At 37.3% G+C, this 18,751-nt stretch overlaps 1 protein-coding gene across 1 annotated transcript in view; it reads right to left on the bottom strand.

The window, feature by feature from the left end:
• The window catches only part of myo3a (myosin IIIA), a 95,340-nt gene that overhangs the window by 34,353 nt on the left and 42,236 nt on the right, over window positions 1-18,751 (bottom strand). Inside the window, exons 8-16 of the mRNA XM_059327431.1 lie at window positions 15,536-15,601; window positions 15,235-15,390; window positions 11,082-11,178; window positions 8,140-8,256; window positions 6,412-6,516; window positions 5,810-5,893; window positions 5,098-5,300; window positions 2,305-2,403; window positions 2,075-2,189 (exon numbers count right to left, since the gene is read on the bottom strand). Coding sequence (XP_059183414.1) covers window positions 2,075-2,189; window positions 2,305-2,403; window positions 5,098-5,300; window positions 5,810-5,893; window positions 6,412-6,516; window positions 8,140-8,256; window positions 11,082-11,178; window positions 15,235-15,390; window positions 15,536-15,601 — 1,042 coding nt within the window. The remainder of the gene's footprint in view (window positions 1-2,074; window positions 2,190-2,304; window positions 2,404-5,097; window positions 5,301-5,809; window positions 5,894-6,411; window positions 6,517-8,139; window positions 8,257-11,081; window positions 11,179-15,234; window positions 15,391-15,535; window positions 15,602-18,751) is intronic.

The following is an 18,751-nucleotide window of genomic DNA, read 5'->3' as shown; positions in this document are numbered from 1 at the left end:
AACCAGAGCTGGTGATTTTTATAGTGTAAGTGGTAAGACTAACCGAGAGATTTTTGGAGAGTTTTATTTTGTTTCTTTTGTGTTTGGATGATTTAATCATTAGTTTAGTGAAAGTGAAACATTTTATTGTAAGGTGTGTGGCTGTATTTATTCTGTTTAAAAAGCGTAAGAATATTTACATACTTGACATTTCCTAAGTTTATTTTGTTTATTTACAAGCCTAAAAACAGTACACAGTTTGTGCTCCTAGTTGCTACATGTCAGCGCTACTGACAAAGTGTAAAGAGGACCGTATTTCATTAATACTGTGATTGTTTGCACATTCCTGCACAAAAGCAGCCTGGAAACCAAACTAATTTGCCAAGATCATTTGTACTTTCTCTGCGAATTAGTCTGACGTAACCAGGCTAGCGCAAAAGGGTACAGGTCTTCTTTGAAAACATTTTTTATTCAATGTCAATTTTGTAAATGTCCATGTTTCATGCACCAAACACTGAGACAAATTCTAATGTGAAAACCTTCTTTGCAAAAACCTAATTCTGATTGAAATGCAAGTCCTGCAGCATGTTCATTATATTCGATTTGGCCAATCAAATGTCCTTTTGGTGGACTAATGGGACTCTGTTCAGCTCTGTTAGCCTCTCGTTGACAAAGAACAGTGGGCCATCAAACAAAGCTTACATTTTATTGACATAAAAATTGTTCTCAGATGTTAAAATTGGATCACCGGGCACCGAAAATGTCAACAAAATTAGGATTTGAAAGAATAAAATAAAACAAAGTAAAGCCTTCATTCATCAGTGCGCTTAATTAATCTGAGGGTTCTGACAGGAGCGAGGAGAACTCTCCTGGCGGGCGGCTCCTGTCTCAGAATGATGTTTGGAAATAGATAACCTTGCCTCGAAGATCATCTTCGTACAGATTCTGTGATTTCATGCAAGACGAGACGTACTGTGGGAGAGAAGGTTGTTCCCCCAGAACTGCCAAGTGATTACAGGATAAGTACTATTGACGTGCAGATCTCAGAGGCAATCAGTTCTCTGGGCCTCATTAGCCTTCACAATGCCAACAGCTGACTGCCTACATGTGCCTGCAGCTTCAAGCTCCATCACACGGCACATAGTGGACCTGAGGAACTACTAAAGCACTATTTTAAACGTTATGCATCTATATTTTGGAACAGTATGCTTGTATTCATGTTGTTCTTGAGTTATACACTGACTTTCCTACATTACCTATACTGTCCAACAAAGCCTAAAGTTACTACATTTTTGGTCGAAATTGAGTTATAACTAAAAAATTAACCCCTTGATGTCTGTTTTATCTTGTGACAAAGTTTTAGATTTCAATTTTGCTTTATTTCAGGAAAAAAATGATATAAAAACCACAAAATCCAACTCAAACTCAAGCAGTAATTGCACTTACCACGGCCTGCTTTGGATATATATACTAATTTAAACATAAAAATAATAGAAATTATAAGTTTATTTGAAAGAGAAATTATTATCTAGATAGTGATGAAGTTTAAAAAAAGTGAGATAAAATGTTATTAAGACTAAAATTTAACATTAATTTATAATATTAAGTCTAAGATACACAAATCTTTGAATAGAGTCGTTAAACACTTGAATACACTGATAACTAAATCAATTAGAAAATGTTTATTCACTGAAAACTGAATTTAAAAGCTGAAAGAAGACAACAACATTGTAGTTACTGCACTCTGTTTGTGCATTACTATTAGAACCTTTTACAGCAAAACCAGAGTGCAGTTACCACATTTTTGGGGTCAAAGGTGAAATAAATTATCATGACTTTTAGCATAAAAATGACATCATCAATACATGTAGAAATAAGTGTCATATCACTTATCTACATATAACCAATTTGGCTGGCCAGATAAACAAAACTTTAAAGCAGTTTTTCTCAGTTTTACCTTTTGCGTCGTTACTGCAGTTAGACTTTGTAGGTCAGTATAGAATAAAGGACGCTTGTCTTTATGGATGTTAGGATAAAGGTTATGCTGTTAAACAACTTTAGCTTTCTGTCCAGTAATTAATGAAGTTTTTCTTACCTCCAGGGTGAATCCAATGACTTTGAAACACTGCTCCACTGCATCAAACTGCTCCTTGTAGAAGGTGTTGCTCACGATGTCAGGCCCTAATTTAATGTGCTCGTTACACAGATACCTGCGGATCAAAGAGGAAACGCACACACAGATCAGGATCGGTGTCTCAGAGGTTTGCGATCGTGGGAAGGAAATAACAGTGTTTAAGAGAAGAGCCAAAGGAATGTCAAGACTACTTAGGTGTTTTGCTGTCGGAGAGCTTGTAGTGGGCGAGTTTCTTCCTGTCGGCCAGGCCAGCGTAGATGTAGTAGAAGATGTGGAAGTTTCTCTCCCCTCTGTGGAAATACAAAGACTCAGCTCAGAAAATCAAAATCAGCTGTTAGAAGCATAAGAAATGTCTTTTAAGCCATGTTGTTATTTGTTTAATTTCAGTCCTGTTTTGAATATATAAGACAATTGGAATAAAATGTGCTAAAAGCCAACTATGTCGTGATATCTCTTCAGGATGGACATTGAATAACATTTCAAATTTAGACAAAATTTGAGTAAAAAACTAGCAACCCCAAGATTATCTGAATGAAAGCTAGTTCTACTGGCACCCATGAGTCTTCCCTTTACAGATCACTTTTTGTGAATTCCATACAGGACTAATGTAGCCTGGCTAACACCAGACATTATCACAAATGAGATATAGTCTGGAGACCACCTATTCATAACCTCTAAATTTTGCGAACTTCAAGTCTAGTTTTGAGTTTCCCTCACCAGGCTCGCTTTCCTGAGATATTTCTCAGGAGTCTAGCCTCTAATTTGCACTGGATCCTCATTGCATTCTGACAAAACAATATTAATAACAGCTCACTGTGACCTTCAAGTAAAGCTTTATCTTCACTGTGAGGCTAAAAAAAAATGGTGGCTCCATTCTGAGTTTTTTTCTCTTTTTTTGGCCAACAATGGCTCTTTTGTTAGTAAATGTTGCTGACCCCTGTTCTATGGTATTCTTCAAGGTCTTCAAGGGGTCTTAAGAATTGATAAAAAAAAATGGCCAAAAATCCCTACAAAATACCACTTTGAGCAGTCAAAAATGACAATGGGTCTGAGAAAAAACCCTGATGTCAACTAAATATTCTTGGCTAGGCTGAAGTTATAACAAAACTTTAAGCCTAACTTTTCACCAAATGCCATTAAAAACGTGTTAAGAAGATTACTTTATTAATCCCACAATGGGGAAATTCAACCTCTGCATTTAACCCATGCTTTTTTTTTTTAACACTCAAGTGAACACACTATGCAAGGAGCAGTGGGCAGCCCATTACTGTGCCCGAGGAGCTGTGCAGGGGGGTTAGGTGCCTTTGCTCAAGGGTACTTCAGTCCTAGACCTGTCAGTACTGGGATTTGAACCGGCGACTCTCCCGTTACAAGCCCGACTCCTAACCTCTAGGCCAAGGGCTTGCTGGTAACAAGTCTTTTAGATATTCGACTTACCAAAAGCCTTATACTCACTCACAAACAAATCATGAAGCATAATGTTCCTGGCAGAAGTAAATATGGACACATCTTTCTTTGCTTTCCCCCCAAAATTAGTATCCACAGCTACAGAAAAGTGTAGCTGCACACAATGCTCTGAGCCAAATCAAACACTCTGAACCGTGTGTCTGTTTTCTAATGAAATACTTGACTCTGCCTTTGAAGCTCCACTAAGGACACGTGCAAGACCACAATCTTTGATCAAACAGGAAACAAGCTAGCCCCTCCACTTGACCTGGTCCCCTCCCCAGACACACGATAAGAAGGAAAGATGGATTGACTGAAGCGCAGGTTGAAGGGAAATGCCAGCGGTTTCAGATGGAGAAGTAAAGGTGAGAGGAGGAGAGACAGAGTCAATTACGCGCTGATCCCTGACCAGCAGGCGGAAAAATAACCTTCTGGGAAATGTTCTTTCAGAAAACATGATTTACATTTCTATGAATATCATTGTCACATGAAGGTTGTAACATTGAGTGTCATGAGGTTGATTATATTAGTCCTTATGTAGTCTTAACATTCTGCATACTCGCTTTGTCCTAAGGGTAAAAAATGACCCACCGTAATTAAATCTCTAAAATAAAGTGGTTTCATTGAATTACAAACCCTGAATCATATTTTTCATAAAGAAACATCCTCTCATGCATCGATAACTTTGTGGTTTTTCGTCGTAACAGTTCAGAAAAACTGAAGTGGAACAACAACAAACTTGAACTTCTTTGGCGTTAAAGTTATATGGTCATATAGACGGTTCAATAAGGAAACTGGCTACAAAATACTCATCTTCTCCCATTTTTTAAATATTTGCCTCCAACCACAAGGTGTGTGAACAACAGTAAATTAGACAAAACTTTTCAACCAATTTTCATCTTGAAAAAATATCATTTAGGTTGTTTTCTTTTACTGTTAAATATAGTGATAAGATCAGATACATTTAGACAGAACTTTATTTATCCTGAAGGAAATTCTGGTTCCAGATTGTACGAAAATGACAAAAAATATTACAAAAACATTCACAAGATATGATATTATAAGAAAGCAATGAACAAAATAGGTAACAATAATAATATATAATATAAATATAAATGTCACAACATAAAAAAAATAAGAGCTGATATCTCACCATTTTCCATGGTTTTCTTGATAATGATTTGGGTTATTATCAATAAAACCATGGAAAATGGCTAAATATCAGCTCTTAAATTAAACTCTTATGAGCTATTTTTGTTCTTATCATTATATTTGTCCAAACAAATGTACCTTTAGTTGTACCAGGCATTAAAATGAAAAAGAAATTGAAGAAAACAAGGGTGGTCTAATAATTTTTATGACTGTATATTGCACATGATAACAAACATAATAGTCTGTGTTTTTTTATTGCACATGTTGTAAATATTAGTCCTACAGGAGTACCCTCAGCTGGACCCAGTGGCGAGTAAATTTTGACCTTTAAGACAACGCAAGGGTTAAAACCAAACAGAAAGAAAAGTGAAGTTAGTGGTATTTACACTGCCTGGTGGATGACCCTGGATTTCTCCAGCAGGTACTCGGATATCTGCGCTCCAACCACCGTTCCTCCGCAGGTGAACTTCATCTCCAGGTATTTGCCAAATCGGCTGGAGTTGTCGTTGATGGCGGTGCAGGCGTTTCCAAACGCTTCCACCAGGCTGTTCACCAGCAGGATTTTCTCCTGGAGCGTCCGATTGTTGGCCTGAAAAAAAACCAACATTATTCCGGCTCAGTAACTGGTGAAATCAATTTAGCGGAATAATAATCATATTGTCAAGAAATGATGCACACGTTCCTGCCATGTGCCTCCCTGTTCATGTTATTTCCATCAAAAGTGACACCGCCACTGCTTCTTTCATTACCTCACTATGAAAGGAGTGACTGAAGGGAACTTTCTTTGAAATTGGGTTGCAAATCACGACTGGCATCAGCTGGAAACTCAAATAAACTGATCATAGGACGTTCAAATTGCCTCGAGAGTGCATTTTATTTAGCTCATAGTCATTCACTGTGAGGTGGAAGAGTGCAGGTTCTCTGTTCAGGACACACGGATCAAAACTCTCTAACTAATGAGGGTCAAAGATGACCTGGTGGTCTGAGACTCTCAGTAGTTCTATCGTAATTATCTCCTTTTGGATATCAGATAGGTGGGATGTTAATGCTGCATTTCATTAGTGCAATGTTAATCAAACATTATGTTTATGGACTCACCTTTCCGAGCACTGTCAGCTGCTGCACCAACAGATGAGCGCCCTCTGTTTTCCCAGCTCCACTTTCCCCACTGATCACAATACACTGTGCACAGGAAGTCACAAAGACTGTTGAAATATTTACAACCTCTAACTGACATTCACAATAAAAAAAGCTGTTAAAATAAATAATAACCTAAATAAATAAGAAATAATGAATGCTGCTGAAATTAACTGACCTACGCGTCTTCATATGGTAACTGTTCCAATGTATACATATACTCTTAAGTATTTTTTGGGCCAGTAATCTACTTATAACTTTGACATTTATATCTTCGTTACAACCGTTATCGACTGTGCTACATTACCGAAAATGGTCTGTCATCCAATTCCAAGTCAAATGATTTTTTTACTTTTACTTTTGCATTTTTTAAGTATTTGTTCTTTTAAGTAATTAAAGATTCCCAGTACTGTACCCATCACTGCTATAACCATTTTAACACGAAATAATTGTATTTTTTGTGTGAAACTAACACCCAGCTTGATTCATCAAAACAAGTTGATATAAAATTACTTTCAGCTCTCAGTATGCTATGAAATAATAATTGAGTACTACTCCATTACCTGGTCTGTGTTGTATGACACCATGGACCGGTACGCCATATCGGCGACAGCGAAGATGTGTGGTGGGTTAGCTGTTCGCTTAGCTCCTATGTACATCTTGGTGTACTGTGAAGAGAAGAAAGTTGACAGTAAAGAGAAAAAAAACATTTAAAACATGAAGATTCATTTCATGAGTATCATAATGTAAATATAATGTGGAAGAAAGTTAAATAACTGTTATATTGTAGTGGATTTGCTATGTTATGCTATGCTATGCTATGCTATGCTATGCTATGTTATGTTTAGCTATGCTATGTTATGTTATGTTATGTTATGTTATGTTATGTTATGTTATGTTATGTTTAGCTATACTATGCTACGCTATGCTACACTATGCTATGCTAGGCTATGTTATGCTATGTTGTAGCCCAATTTCATTTCTTTCTTTTTGGCCTTTTAATATGATTAGTTTAGATGTAGGGAGATGTGTATATAACGGTAAATTGACTAATTTATACATGCTTGATCAGAAATAAAGATATAACAGGTGAATCTATGTAGATAGTTGTATATAAGCATACTGTCATGAGATGTACAACTATGTAGTGGGTAGGAGTTAAACTTCCTCATTTAATTTCAATGTTTTGGGTGTTTTATTCATTTTGTCTGTTTTTTTATTTTTGGTTTTGTGTCATGTCTGCAATAAAATTGTGTAAACAAACAAATAAATACATAAATAAAAACAAAAATAATAATGACTTAGTATCTCCAAATACATGAGAAAGTTGCTCATTAATATGACGTCAAATATTACTGATGCAAAGTGAAAATGTTGATTCACATCATCATCTTTATGATATGCCTTTATTTTGAAATTGCCACTTTATATTTATTCTTTTTTATTAAAAAGAGTAATTGGCAATTTTGTTTGAGCTCTTCCAGATTTAAAATGAAAAATCAATCATATTTTAGTTTCTTTTTGTGAGCTGATATAAATGGATTGAAGGTCCCTAAATTGGGTGAAATTTAAATCCTATCATTGCAAAAGAAAATATCGCAATACCATTGTTGTCTAAAGAATCAATATAATATCCTATTGTGATTTAAACCCTAATAATGACTTTTATTATTATTATTGTTTATTAAAATGTTTACCGGCACATTGGTGGATATGGGCTTACATAATTATTCACGACAAAAGGATGGAAATTTCCAACACATTATATTTTTGTTCTGGGAGAAAAGAAATGGAAAAATAGCTACAAAGTTGAGACAAAGGGAGAAATACAGTCAGTGATGTAGGAGGTGGTGGAGTGGTGCACTGTCAAGATGTTCGAAGCATCCTGAAATACCCGAATCATCCTCTAAACAAAACCTTTATGGACCAAAAAAACAGCAGAGGATGGCTCCTCTCTCTCCGTTGCAGGACGGAGAGATACAAAAGCTCCTTCACTCCTACAGCAATCAGGCTGTCTCATTCTAACAGAGATTCTACCAGACTAACTGAATTTCCCCTCAAGGATGTATAAAGTAATTTTGATTGATTTGATTGAATGGCAGAGAAAAAAGTACAATTGTGTGTGTGTGTGTGTGTGTGTGTGTGTGTGTGCAGGTGAGATGAGATGCAGCCAACTGAAGAACTGCAGGAGCACTAATGAGATGTGCCCTGTTACACTCAGTGCATTATTGACCAAATGTGCAAGCAAAGACGCATATAAAGGAAACACAGAAAGACGTGTTTGCACAGACCTCAGGAGTATATATCTCCATCTTATGGAAAGGATTGACTGCGATGAGGATGTCTCCCACATACGTGTAGATCTGATCTCGTCCATAGCGATTCTGAAGCTGCTCTGTGACTGTGTTCTGAAAAAAAAACATTCACACAATGTGTCCCGGACAAATTAATATTGTCAGAAGCATATTAAGGAGAGATAACAAGCAGAACTTTAGGTTACAGTATGTCCCGACTCAAGTCGAGGCCTGTGACGCCTGTTACGTCAATGCATTATCTTCATGTCACGCTGTGATTAATTCTCCTGTCTTCATGCTGCCAGGAAAGGTACATCAACAACAGCAGGACGGCTCTGCCTCCCTCGTACCAGCACGGCTCCTCATCTTGAGGGATGGGTGAAAATATCCGCTGGCAACTGAGACCAACTGTTTCATTCAATACGTCAATGCAGCGCTCAGATATGATAAATTGCTCTAAATGGCATTTGTGCAAAAGATGCTGCCGTGCATTTCTCACTGATGGCACAGGTGATCGGGTAAAAGATTATGCTAAATGTCCTCGTTAACGGAGGGGGAAATAATAATTGTGCATATAAATATTTTAAAATATTTGCAATATCTGTAAAAATGCAAAGTACTTTCAGGTAACAAACAAACAAACAAACACAAAAAATATATATTAATAATAATTAATCATAATAATCATAATGCAATCATTAAGACTTCATAACATAAGACTTTATAAAAAATATATATTAATAATAAATGCCAAATAGCCGAAATGTATGTATATAATGTGTATAGAGTGTATGTATAGGTCTTATTTTTTATATTCTTTATTCCGTCTTCTATATCTAAGTGTCATATCTTATCTCTTATCTTAAACTACAATTTTCATACCTTTTCATGCAATCATTACGACTTTATATCACAAAAGAATATTGTTTTTACCAATACAATAACTGGTTTTAAAAGAATGCCATAGATTTTTTTTTAGACATAAATTAAACTACAGTGGACATTTAAAACCAAGTAACTAGCTGAGAAAACACATCACACATGAAAGGTCCATTTAGTGGAATAATTTAGTGGTTATTCAGGAGATGTAGATGTTCAGATTAGCATCATGCTTAGCAGATAGTCACTTCTGGCTGCAAAAACCCCCACAAAATGCTCATCCATGAACCAACAGGTGATGTCAGGGTGGCTAAGTGCACTTCTTTTATACAGTTTGTGGCTACAGCATTGAGATTGAAAGCGTTTTGTATGCGAGGTCAGGAATGGCCTTGAAACTCAACTATTAAAATATATTGTGTTTAACAATCAAAGACTACAGGAAAGCCAGAGAGTCTTGTGGTAAAATAAACTGCAGTCCATGTTTTTTCAAAATAGAGAATAAAATGTTGCCCTCTCTCATGAATAGTGTTGAGTATTGCGCCGTTTCAATCAATTATAATACATTTGCACAAATCTGGCTTTATTGTTTCTCTTGTGAAAATGGCTTTCCCCTCATGACAACAGCCAAGTACAGTGGTTGTAACTGCCAGCAAAAGCAGTTTTAATAAACAATAAATATTTGTTGTACATTTAATAATGTCAATTCAGTTGGTCATAAATATGTTAATTCATTTAAGGAAATACATAAACAGTTAAGTTCATATTTGTATAATTAATATTAAAGGTTATGGTAATAGCAGAACTATTGTTTGCAGCTTCTGGGAGGTTTGTTTTGTTGACATACGCACATGCAGAAGAGCAAGAGTGACTGAGAAAGAAGGGTTTTTTTAAATGTTTTTTTGTTGTTCATTTCCTGCTGGTGCGGAGTTTCCATGAAGGTTTATTTTGATCCCCTCGATGCGGCCAATGAAGTATACTAGTTTGTTGTATAATGTCGTTATTATTGTTTTAATTATGTGCAGGCGCATGTTTGCCATTGTAGCGCATATTTTAATTAAGCTGCAAGCATTTAATTTATGTATCCTGTACATATTATTGTAATTGTTATGAGAATGTTTTGTATTTATTTGCGCTTTATTTGTTTTACGCCCGTAAACAGAATCTGCGTTTTGCTCGTCTTTACATCTCGAGGGGAGTCATAGTGGTGGAAAAGTATTTAGATCTCTTAATTATGTAAAAGTCCAGCATTCAAAACGTATCAGCATCTTAATGTGCTTTAAGCATGAAAAGTAAAAGTACTAATTTTGCAGAATGGACCCACTTAGATTTTACTACTTAAAATACTTTATATGTGGTTGAATCTATAACACTATCTTCTTTTCTTTTTTTTAAATTTGCGTAATAATTCTAAATTGATTGTGTTTTTTGTTCATGTAAAATCTTGACCTGAAAAGTAACTAAAGCTGGCAGCTAAATGTAGTAAAGAGTAAAAAGTACAATATTTGCCTCTGAAATGTAGTGGAGTTGAAGAAATACTCAAGTAAAGAACCTTAAAATTGTACTTAAGTATGGTAGAAAAACTTTAAAGAAAAACACTTGACGACCAGATGAATTCGAATAACAGCCTTGTGCGGGATTTAATTGGCAGATAGTAAAAAACAGATGACAACACATCCAAGGTTCAGAACAACTCTGAGGGACAACGCCTCTGACCAGCTAATTTCACTTCAGTTCGTGCGTCATTGTTTCTTTGTAACTAAGGTTTTAATGTCCTGTACTTTCCTGTTATGACAATCATTTGATATGCGAGTACACTTGGGAGATTATGTTCCTATTCTAATGTTATCGTATCAACCAGAGCATCCGCTTAGGATACGCTATGCTGACTTTCGTCCAAGAAGTTTTCCTTTCCCATGATCTGATATTTCACCTGTGTACCTAGGTTACATTTCAATGTAGATTCATCTATGGATTTATCCTACAAATGTACGTAGAATCATTCCACCACTAGCCAAGTATTGTATTTTACTGAAATTAGTGACCAGTGTCGACTCTCTTACCTCATCTAGAAGTTCTAGGGTGGCGAGGTCGTCAACCTCTTCTGGGTCAGTCTGCGTCTTCATGTGGCCTCCTCTTTTAGTGTGGATGCGTTCATGCCTAGAACTCACAGAACCCACAACCAACTTTCACTGAGCAAAGTATGCAACCTTTACATGAGAATATAATATACCATCTAAATTCAATGCATTATGAGGACATAATGCACATTGTTGCCAATGGTGTTTGCTAAGGCAAAACGGTACATTTCTTCATTTAAAGCAAGCCCTAAACAATGTAAATATAATCAAAGCTTTGGACTCGATAAAGATCTAAACGTAAACATAAAACTCTATGGACTAAATGCTGAGTCATGGAGCTGCTCAGTATGCAGTCCTCTTTCTCCTGTCAAGGTCCTGAGACTAAATGATTGTTTCCCCAGGTGTAGGAGGCCAGATGCTGACTGAAATAAACTTAAACTACATTTTAGAAAAATGTTAAATCTGCCTTTATTCCTATTTTTACTGGCTACCTCATAGTCGCAACGGTTTCTGCACGGCAATACACCAAGAGAGCAGATCATTGAAGGCAGAAATCTGGTAATGTAGGTTTTTCTTTTTTACATAATAGGAAAATGGTACCAGGAGGCCTGCTTAATTTTATACATTTAGTCAAACAGACACAACCTGAACTTTATGGCTGATATGTACAGAGCAGTATTAGAGACAGGTAAAAGGGGAAAACAATTAGAGAAGGGGAAGAAGGTTATTTCTTTATCTTGCATTACAAGACTTAAGTCGAACTTTCAGGATGAGTGCCGGGCATGAGAAAAAAATAATCAGAGGAAAATTATTTTATTCTTTTGCATCTTGAGAATAAAGTTCAAATGTTCAGAATACAGTAAATGCTCAAAAGTTTGACTTTAATCTTGAAATGTCAAGTTTATTCTCAACATTTTCACTTTATTCTCGGAAAACACACATTTTTTTCAATTAATTTTTTCTTGTGTCTGGTACTAAAACTAAAATTTTGACTTTAGTCTTATAAGGCCAGACTTTTAAAAAATCTTCCTCCTCATTTTTCCCCTTATACCGGACCCTAATACTGTAAATATCTGCTCTGTTTACTGAGACAAATCATTTTAAATACAGGCAAAAAGAAATGTGGCCACGAAATCCATTGCTGTATTTAAAATGACTTCATTAGCTTTCAGCTTTACTAACTGAACAGCACCTTGTTATTAAAGACAGTGGATTTTAGGAATTCACAATCTACCGTTTCCTCAGATAATATATCAGAATAAGTTTGATTATGTCTGATTACCAGCCACATGACAGATTAGCAATCATGATGGTAAATTATCACCATTTATCTGCTGGTTAATGATAAACACTGGTGTGTTTTTTAGCTCATCAACTGCTGTAGTTAGCTAACAGAGAAGGTTTTAACCTTCAGCATCAAATGATAAGACGGTATAAATAGAAGAGCTAGAAAAAACAGAGGAAAATGTGACAACAACATGGTTCATAGGAAAGACAACAATGCGTATGATGGCAGGGTTGAAGCATGTAACCAATCTAACATCAGCCCATGTAGTTGACTTCAAATACATGTGTGATCACAGCTACAACAAGAGCCATTTATCTACTCCTACTGTGGCATAAAGGTCATATAGGCATTTGTTACCTGTCATTACTGTCTGTGCTTCTCTCTGTCTTTCCATGATGGCTTAAATGAAGGAAATTAGATTAACATTTCATGACCGTACGAGCAACACAAACTTTCTGGGCCAACATTTCAGTCTAATACGACACACGCCGTGCAGCCGGCACCTCGAGTGGAGCCGGAGCAGGATAGAGCTGTTGTTTATGTGAGAGTGACAGGGCTTGTAAAACATCCAGCAAGGAGAGTAATTTGGATTATACTGTCTGCAAAAGCTAAGCTGTAGCCTACCACATAAAACCCACTGACAGCGAGGCTTGCAGAAGTTTTTCTTGGGTTTTATAACAAAATCTATCTAACGCTTTATGGGGTGTGAGTATTCTGCTCACACTAGACAAATAGGAGCAGTGTGACTTTGAACGTGTCACAAATCAGACTGTTTGTACTTAGATCTACGGAAATAATGCACCCAAGTAATGTGAGCTAGGACGTGCAGGGCTGGCTAAAGAGGAAGTTAGTTGACGTAGTATAAGGAGCAACAAAGTCGGCGTAGGGAGGAGGTCGAGGATGGATGAGTCAAACAAACTCATGACTTCCAACCAGGAGACCAATGTTAGTTAAGTACGTAATCTAACAAGGAGCACTAAGTATGGCGTCACATTTGAGTCAAAAGTTGCGCGAGCGATAACACATCTGCACGCGCGCAGATCTCTCTGCGCACGTAAATTATTTTGCGTCATGCACGCAGATTTCAACTGCCGCGCGCACTTGTTTGATCTTCGCGCACATATTCAGCAACCGAGTGAAGCAGAGGCAGACGTGAGCGAGTAAAAAACAACAGCAACACGCACAACAACACTCGCTCTCTCCCTCGTGCAAGCTCGCGGTGGAGCTCTGCTCACTCGAATTAAGGACTCTCTTATGATTGATCATTTTCCAGCCCTCCACGTGGGTGCCTTTTCAGTTTGCTGCTGACAGCTTAGTGGTAGCGGCGGCATCATGTAAACAACAACAACAGTTTTTTCATGACGTTCACGACCACAACTCTCCGCTTCATTACTGGTAATAAAAAGGTTAAAAGTGCTGTATATAATATTGTAAAAAAAGATATTCAAGTGTATACGTTGCTATTGTCTTTCAGTTGTTGACAATGTGTCTCAAGTTGGTGATCTGATATCACATGCAGGACTCAACTGTCTCTGACACCTTTGGGAGCGACTGGAGTTGGGATGGCTGAATTAAAACTTGTGTTTCCAGCTAGCCTACATTTGAATCAGTCAAGAGAAATGTCAAAAGATCTGGTGGTTTCACCCAAATGAAACTCCGGCTTCTGGTGACATTAAGAGCTGCAGGGTTACATTTGCTACATAATAGGCCCATTACCCTAATTTCAGTAAGTTAATTTGCCTAAACAAAACCTAATGAATTACATTTTAAAGATTTTTTAATTCATTTTTCAAAATATAATCATTTACGTAGGACGTGTTGAGGCATTGCATTGTTTCCAATCGGACGCCTTTTAGGGGAGCTCCGCCCCTTTTTGTGATCGGCCTACACCTGGTCAGTAACACAATTCACTCTGGATTTTCATGCCTGACTCATCTCATCTGGAACTCTATTTAGCCTACCTATCTTTCAGAGTTTTAAAGTGCGCTACAAGGTTCGATTTTCCAATAATATTTTAATCGTTTCCAGCGAATATCAACGTTCAATGTGTATGTGCTGGATGGTGTGTATACCTTATGAAAAGTAAGTGTTTTATGGAGTTTCAGATGTTGTTGTGGTCTGCATGTAATGTGCAAATTCTGTTATTCACATCCATCTGTTTGTGCTGCATGTAAACATATTCCCTCCTATATCTTTGTCTGTATATATGTCTAACCATGTTGAATGATTAAGTTTCTTTTTCTTAAAATAACTATTTCTGTGTCACTTTATATCTCAATGTACATCCATGAATTACCCAATATACACTTGGTATATTAACACTACGCAAGAGTACTACACCTCATTGTACATCCCACTTTCACACACAACCTCATTTGGCCATAATTTAAAAATCTACTTAATCTCCCACTGTACGAATACATACTTCCTACAGGCACTGCACTAGTTACCCAAATTTCAGTAAGTTAAGGGGAGTAATTTGCCTAAACAAAACCTAATGAAAACCCTGACAGTTCTCTTTGACTGGAAAACTAGTCTCAACATTTTCAGGTTTTCCCGGATAAAGCCAAACCAATGTTTTCCTAAAGGTAACCAAGTCCTTCAAACTAACTTCATTTAACCAAAACCACAATATTTTCCTACACCTAACCAAGTAGTTTTGCTGCATGAACAGGTTCTGCACTGCAGAGACTTGAGCAGATGCAGCGAACGCTTGTGTTGCTGGACATTTGTAGGATAACACACAAAAAATGATGTAAGAAATTGTATGAACTGTTGTGTGATGATAGATTAGAAATGTGAGATTTTAGAAAAGAAATGTTCATGTGAATACACTCCCGACAGTACCTTGTTTTTTCAATGACTCCTATTTGTTGGTTGAGATCAATGAGTTCGAGCAATTGTTTCTGCAGTATTTTCTCTCTGCCAACAATCTTTTTGATGAACACGTGCTGCAGCAGGTCTAGCACATTTGGCCTCAGCTCAAAGTCCTTAATCAAACACCTGAGGGAGGAGGAAGAAAAGGGAGAGGAGGAGGAGTGCAATGAATTTCTTGGATTTATATTCAAATTGCATCTGGTTATGTACCATCAGTGCAAATATGTATTATTCACAGAGGCATAACAAACACAATAGTATTCACACTCACTTGCAGATGAAGTCATTAAAGTCGTCTGACCAGAGCTCCGGCTGGTGGAGAGTAGGCGGAGGATTTCTGTTAAAGGAGGGAATGGAAAAGATAAATGGAAAGATAAGATGAGATGGGATTTATGCAGGCGGGCCGGAGACCAAAAGGCCGAGGCACAGAGTGGAACGATGGAGTGAAATCTTAACTATTCGTCATTGAGGACATGATACAACTGATTTTATGACATAGAAGCAATAGTGAGTAACACCGGCTATCAAATATACAGCCAGATCTTAAAATCTGAAGCTTTCCCCTGTAAAATTCCCACTCAAACAGACAGACATCGTTAAGGGGTCAAGCCTCATAGCCTACAAACAACTGAGCTAATTTGCTGTAATTCCTTGTTCTGCTTTTAAAGATTTTTTTTTTTTTTTGGCATTTTACATGCTTTATTGAAAGCGAGAGACAGATAGAAAGGGGGTGACAGAGGGGAGGACATGCGGTAAAGGGAGCTCAGGCCGGATTCGAACCCGGCTCCACCGCAGCGAGGACTGTAGCCTCTATACATGGGGCGCCTGTGTAACCCACTACGCTACGGACCACCCCCTTGTTCTGCTTTAAGTATCTTTTTACGAAAGGTTTCCTGCCTGCTAATGTACCGGGGGCCTTCTTCACATTGGCTCCGACAGCGATATATGGGTCTAATGAGAGGACATGCATCTCCTGTTTATCACGCAACACACCCAATATAGGCAGCAACAGCACATTTATTTGGAGTCTGTTCTGCTAATGCTGCGACTATTAAAGTGTTTTTCTTATCCCGAAGACAAACATGGAAGAGGAGAGTCACACTCAAATTTTAACGAGTTGAAGTTTTTAATTCCTTGGATGCATTTTAATTGCAGTGTCCTGTTTATACCCCTCTTAACGGGGTAAACTTTGCCCTGTGATAAATTCTCTCTGTACAGTGTGTGAGGAAAATTCAAATCTTCTCTTTTGCTCATAATGAAGGATAAACGCTTAAAGCTTTACACGTGTGCATAATTAGAAGAGCACTTTTAATCTTTCACCTGCTCCAGGGTCTGACGCTCTGAGCAGGGATTTGACTTCTGCACAGAAACTGTTATCTGTCCCAACGTGATCCAGTCTTTCTCACATGACAGAGTCTTACTTGTGCTTGTGTATGCTGATTTTGACTTTCTACGCTTGCAATATCTTTCTCTTCCTGAGTCTACGTCAGGGATCAGCAACCTTTACTAACAAAAGAGCCATTGTTGGCCAAAAAGAGACAAAGAATGTTGGATTGGAGCAAAAACCTTATTTGGAGCCTTTCAATGAAGATGCAAAAGCCTACTAAGTCTTAATTAGCCTACCAGCATTACCAATAGGTCACAATTAACATTTATTAATATGATGTTGTCAGAATGTAGCGAGAATCCAAGCACAAATTTGGAATCGAAAGCTAGCCTAGTTATGGAAAACTCAAAACTAGCTTCGAAGTTGACACAATTTAGAGCTACAGGCACCAGGGTGTAGACTTTTGTGAGCTATGATGCACATTAAAGTTAACTAAAATGTGAAAACATTTTTTAATGCTGAAGAATACAATACTTTGGGCCTACACCAATGATAAATTAAAATTTTTAATGTAAAAAAAAACATTTTATTTCGTATAATGTTTTTCTCACAGAGAGCCAATGCAGATGGCCTGAAGAGCCACATGCGGCTCCGGAGCCTCAGGTTGCCTACCCCTAGTCTAGTTCAATCCAAGCAATGTCCCAAAGAAATCCAATAAGCTATATTTTGTATAATATATAGAGCAAGATCAATATATTGTCCAATATAAACTGATATAACATGTTTTTTACAGAACATATAATCAAGCAAATGATGCTGGAGATGGTTTAGAAATGGTGTCATCATCACATAGTTTGTCCAGCAGAGCACTGGACAAACAAAATGTCTTCTATTGCCTTAAGATAGCTAAAAAAGCAATAGTAAACCTGCAGTAAGATGTGAAACTACTTTTTCAAAGAACTATGCACTAAAATGTACACCAACTGTGCAATATCAGTACTCTCCAATACTTCCATCAGGTGTAAACATTTCACTGTACAATATAAATACTTTTCTCTGTGTAATGGTGCAATTTAAATGGTTGAGTCTGTCTATATTGCATATATTGTTCCTATTTTTTAGATATGTCTACTTGTTTAGATTGTTAATACTATATACCAATGTTATAATAGTTTTGGATTTTTCATTAGTTTTAGTTTTAATTTAGTTGTGATTTTTTGTTTTCAAATTCAGTTAGTTTGAATTTGTTTTTAGAGTGAGCTTGCTAGTTTAAATTTGTTTTTATTTTTTGGAAAATGCTTCGTTTTAGTTTAGTTTTTATTAGTTTTAGTTTTTTGTAATGGGGAATTTGTTGTCAAAAAGAGTTTATTAAGTCATAAAACCAGCAAGATGAAATAGATTTCATGTCAACCAAAAGGTTTACGTATGAAAAAAGTTGACAAAGAAGAAACAAAGGACATTTTCACTATAATTTTAATGTATATACTGAATTGCATTGTGTCTACCTCTAAAATTCCAGATAAAAACTGTACTGTAGACAGCAGCACCAAGGGATAACAAATGCAGAAAACACATCAAAATGAGGGTTGTTCTTGGTGAGCTTCTGTTTCTATTTTGCACCCTAAATTAAATAAGACAGGGTGTTCTTGAATTAGTGCCCTCAGCGTGACTTTTTCCAAGACTGCTTGACGAATAGACCCAGAGTAGTGAGAGGAGGGAAAGTGAGGAGTGTGAACAGACAGCCTGGAGCACTGGCTGCAGCAGTCACATAGATTCAGAGAAAGCTGTGTGATGTCTCCTGTGGAGCACGACCCCCACAGCAAACACACAGGACAGCCATGTCACAGGAGCTGTCTGGTGTGTGTGTGTGTTTATGTGTGTGTGTGTGTGTGTGTGTGTGTGTGTGTGTGTGTGTGTGTAGGGGCACAGCATGTCAGGACAGTGATGGACAAAGTGCTGTGCCGTTAAGAAGACAGCGACGGTAAGTGCTTATGCGGCTCTCACGCTGGAATCAGAAGACGATAAACAATTACTTTTCACCTTCAGCCCACAAAACACACAGATGAGAAAAGGATGGCTGTGCTCTCAGCCTCCACCCACGGGATGAATGGGATCAGTGCCAGGAGGGGAGTGGTTTATGGATAAGCCCCTGCGAGCAAA

Source organism: Centropristis striata, chromosome 23 (genome assembly GCF_030273125.1).
Source record: "Centropristis striata isolate RG_2023a ecotype Rhode Island chromosome 23, C.striata_1.0, whole genome shotgun sequence".
NCBI classification, from domain to species: Eukaryota; Metazoa; Chordata; class Actinopteri; order Perciformes; family Serranidae; genus Centropristis; species Centropristis striata.
Note: the sequence above shows the minus strand (reverse complement) of the source record. Positions and strands in the feature narration are given on the sequence as shown.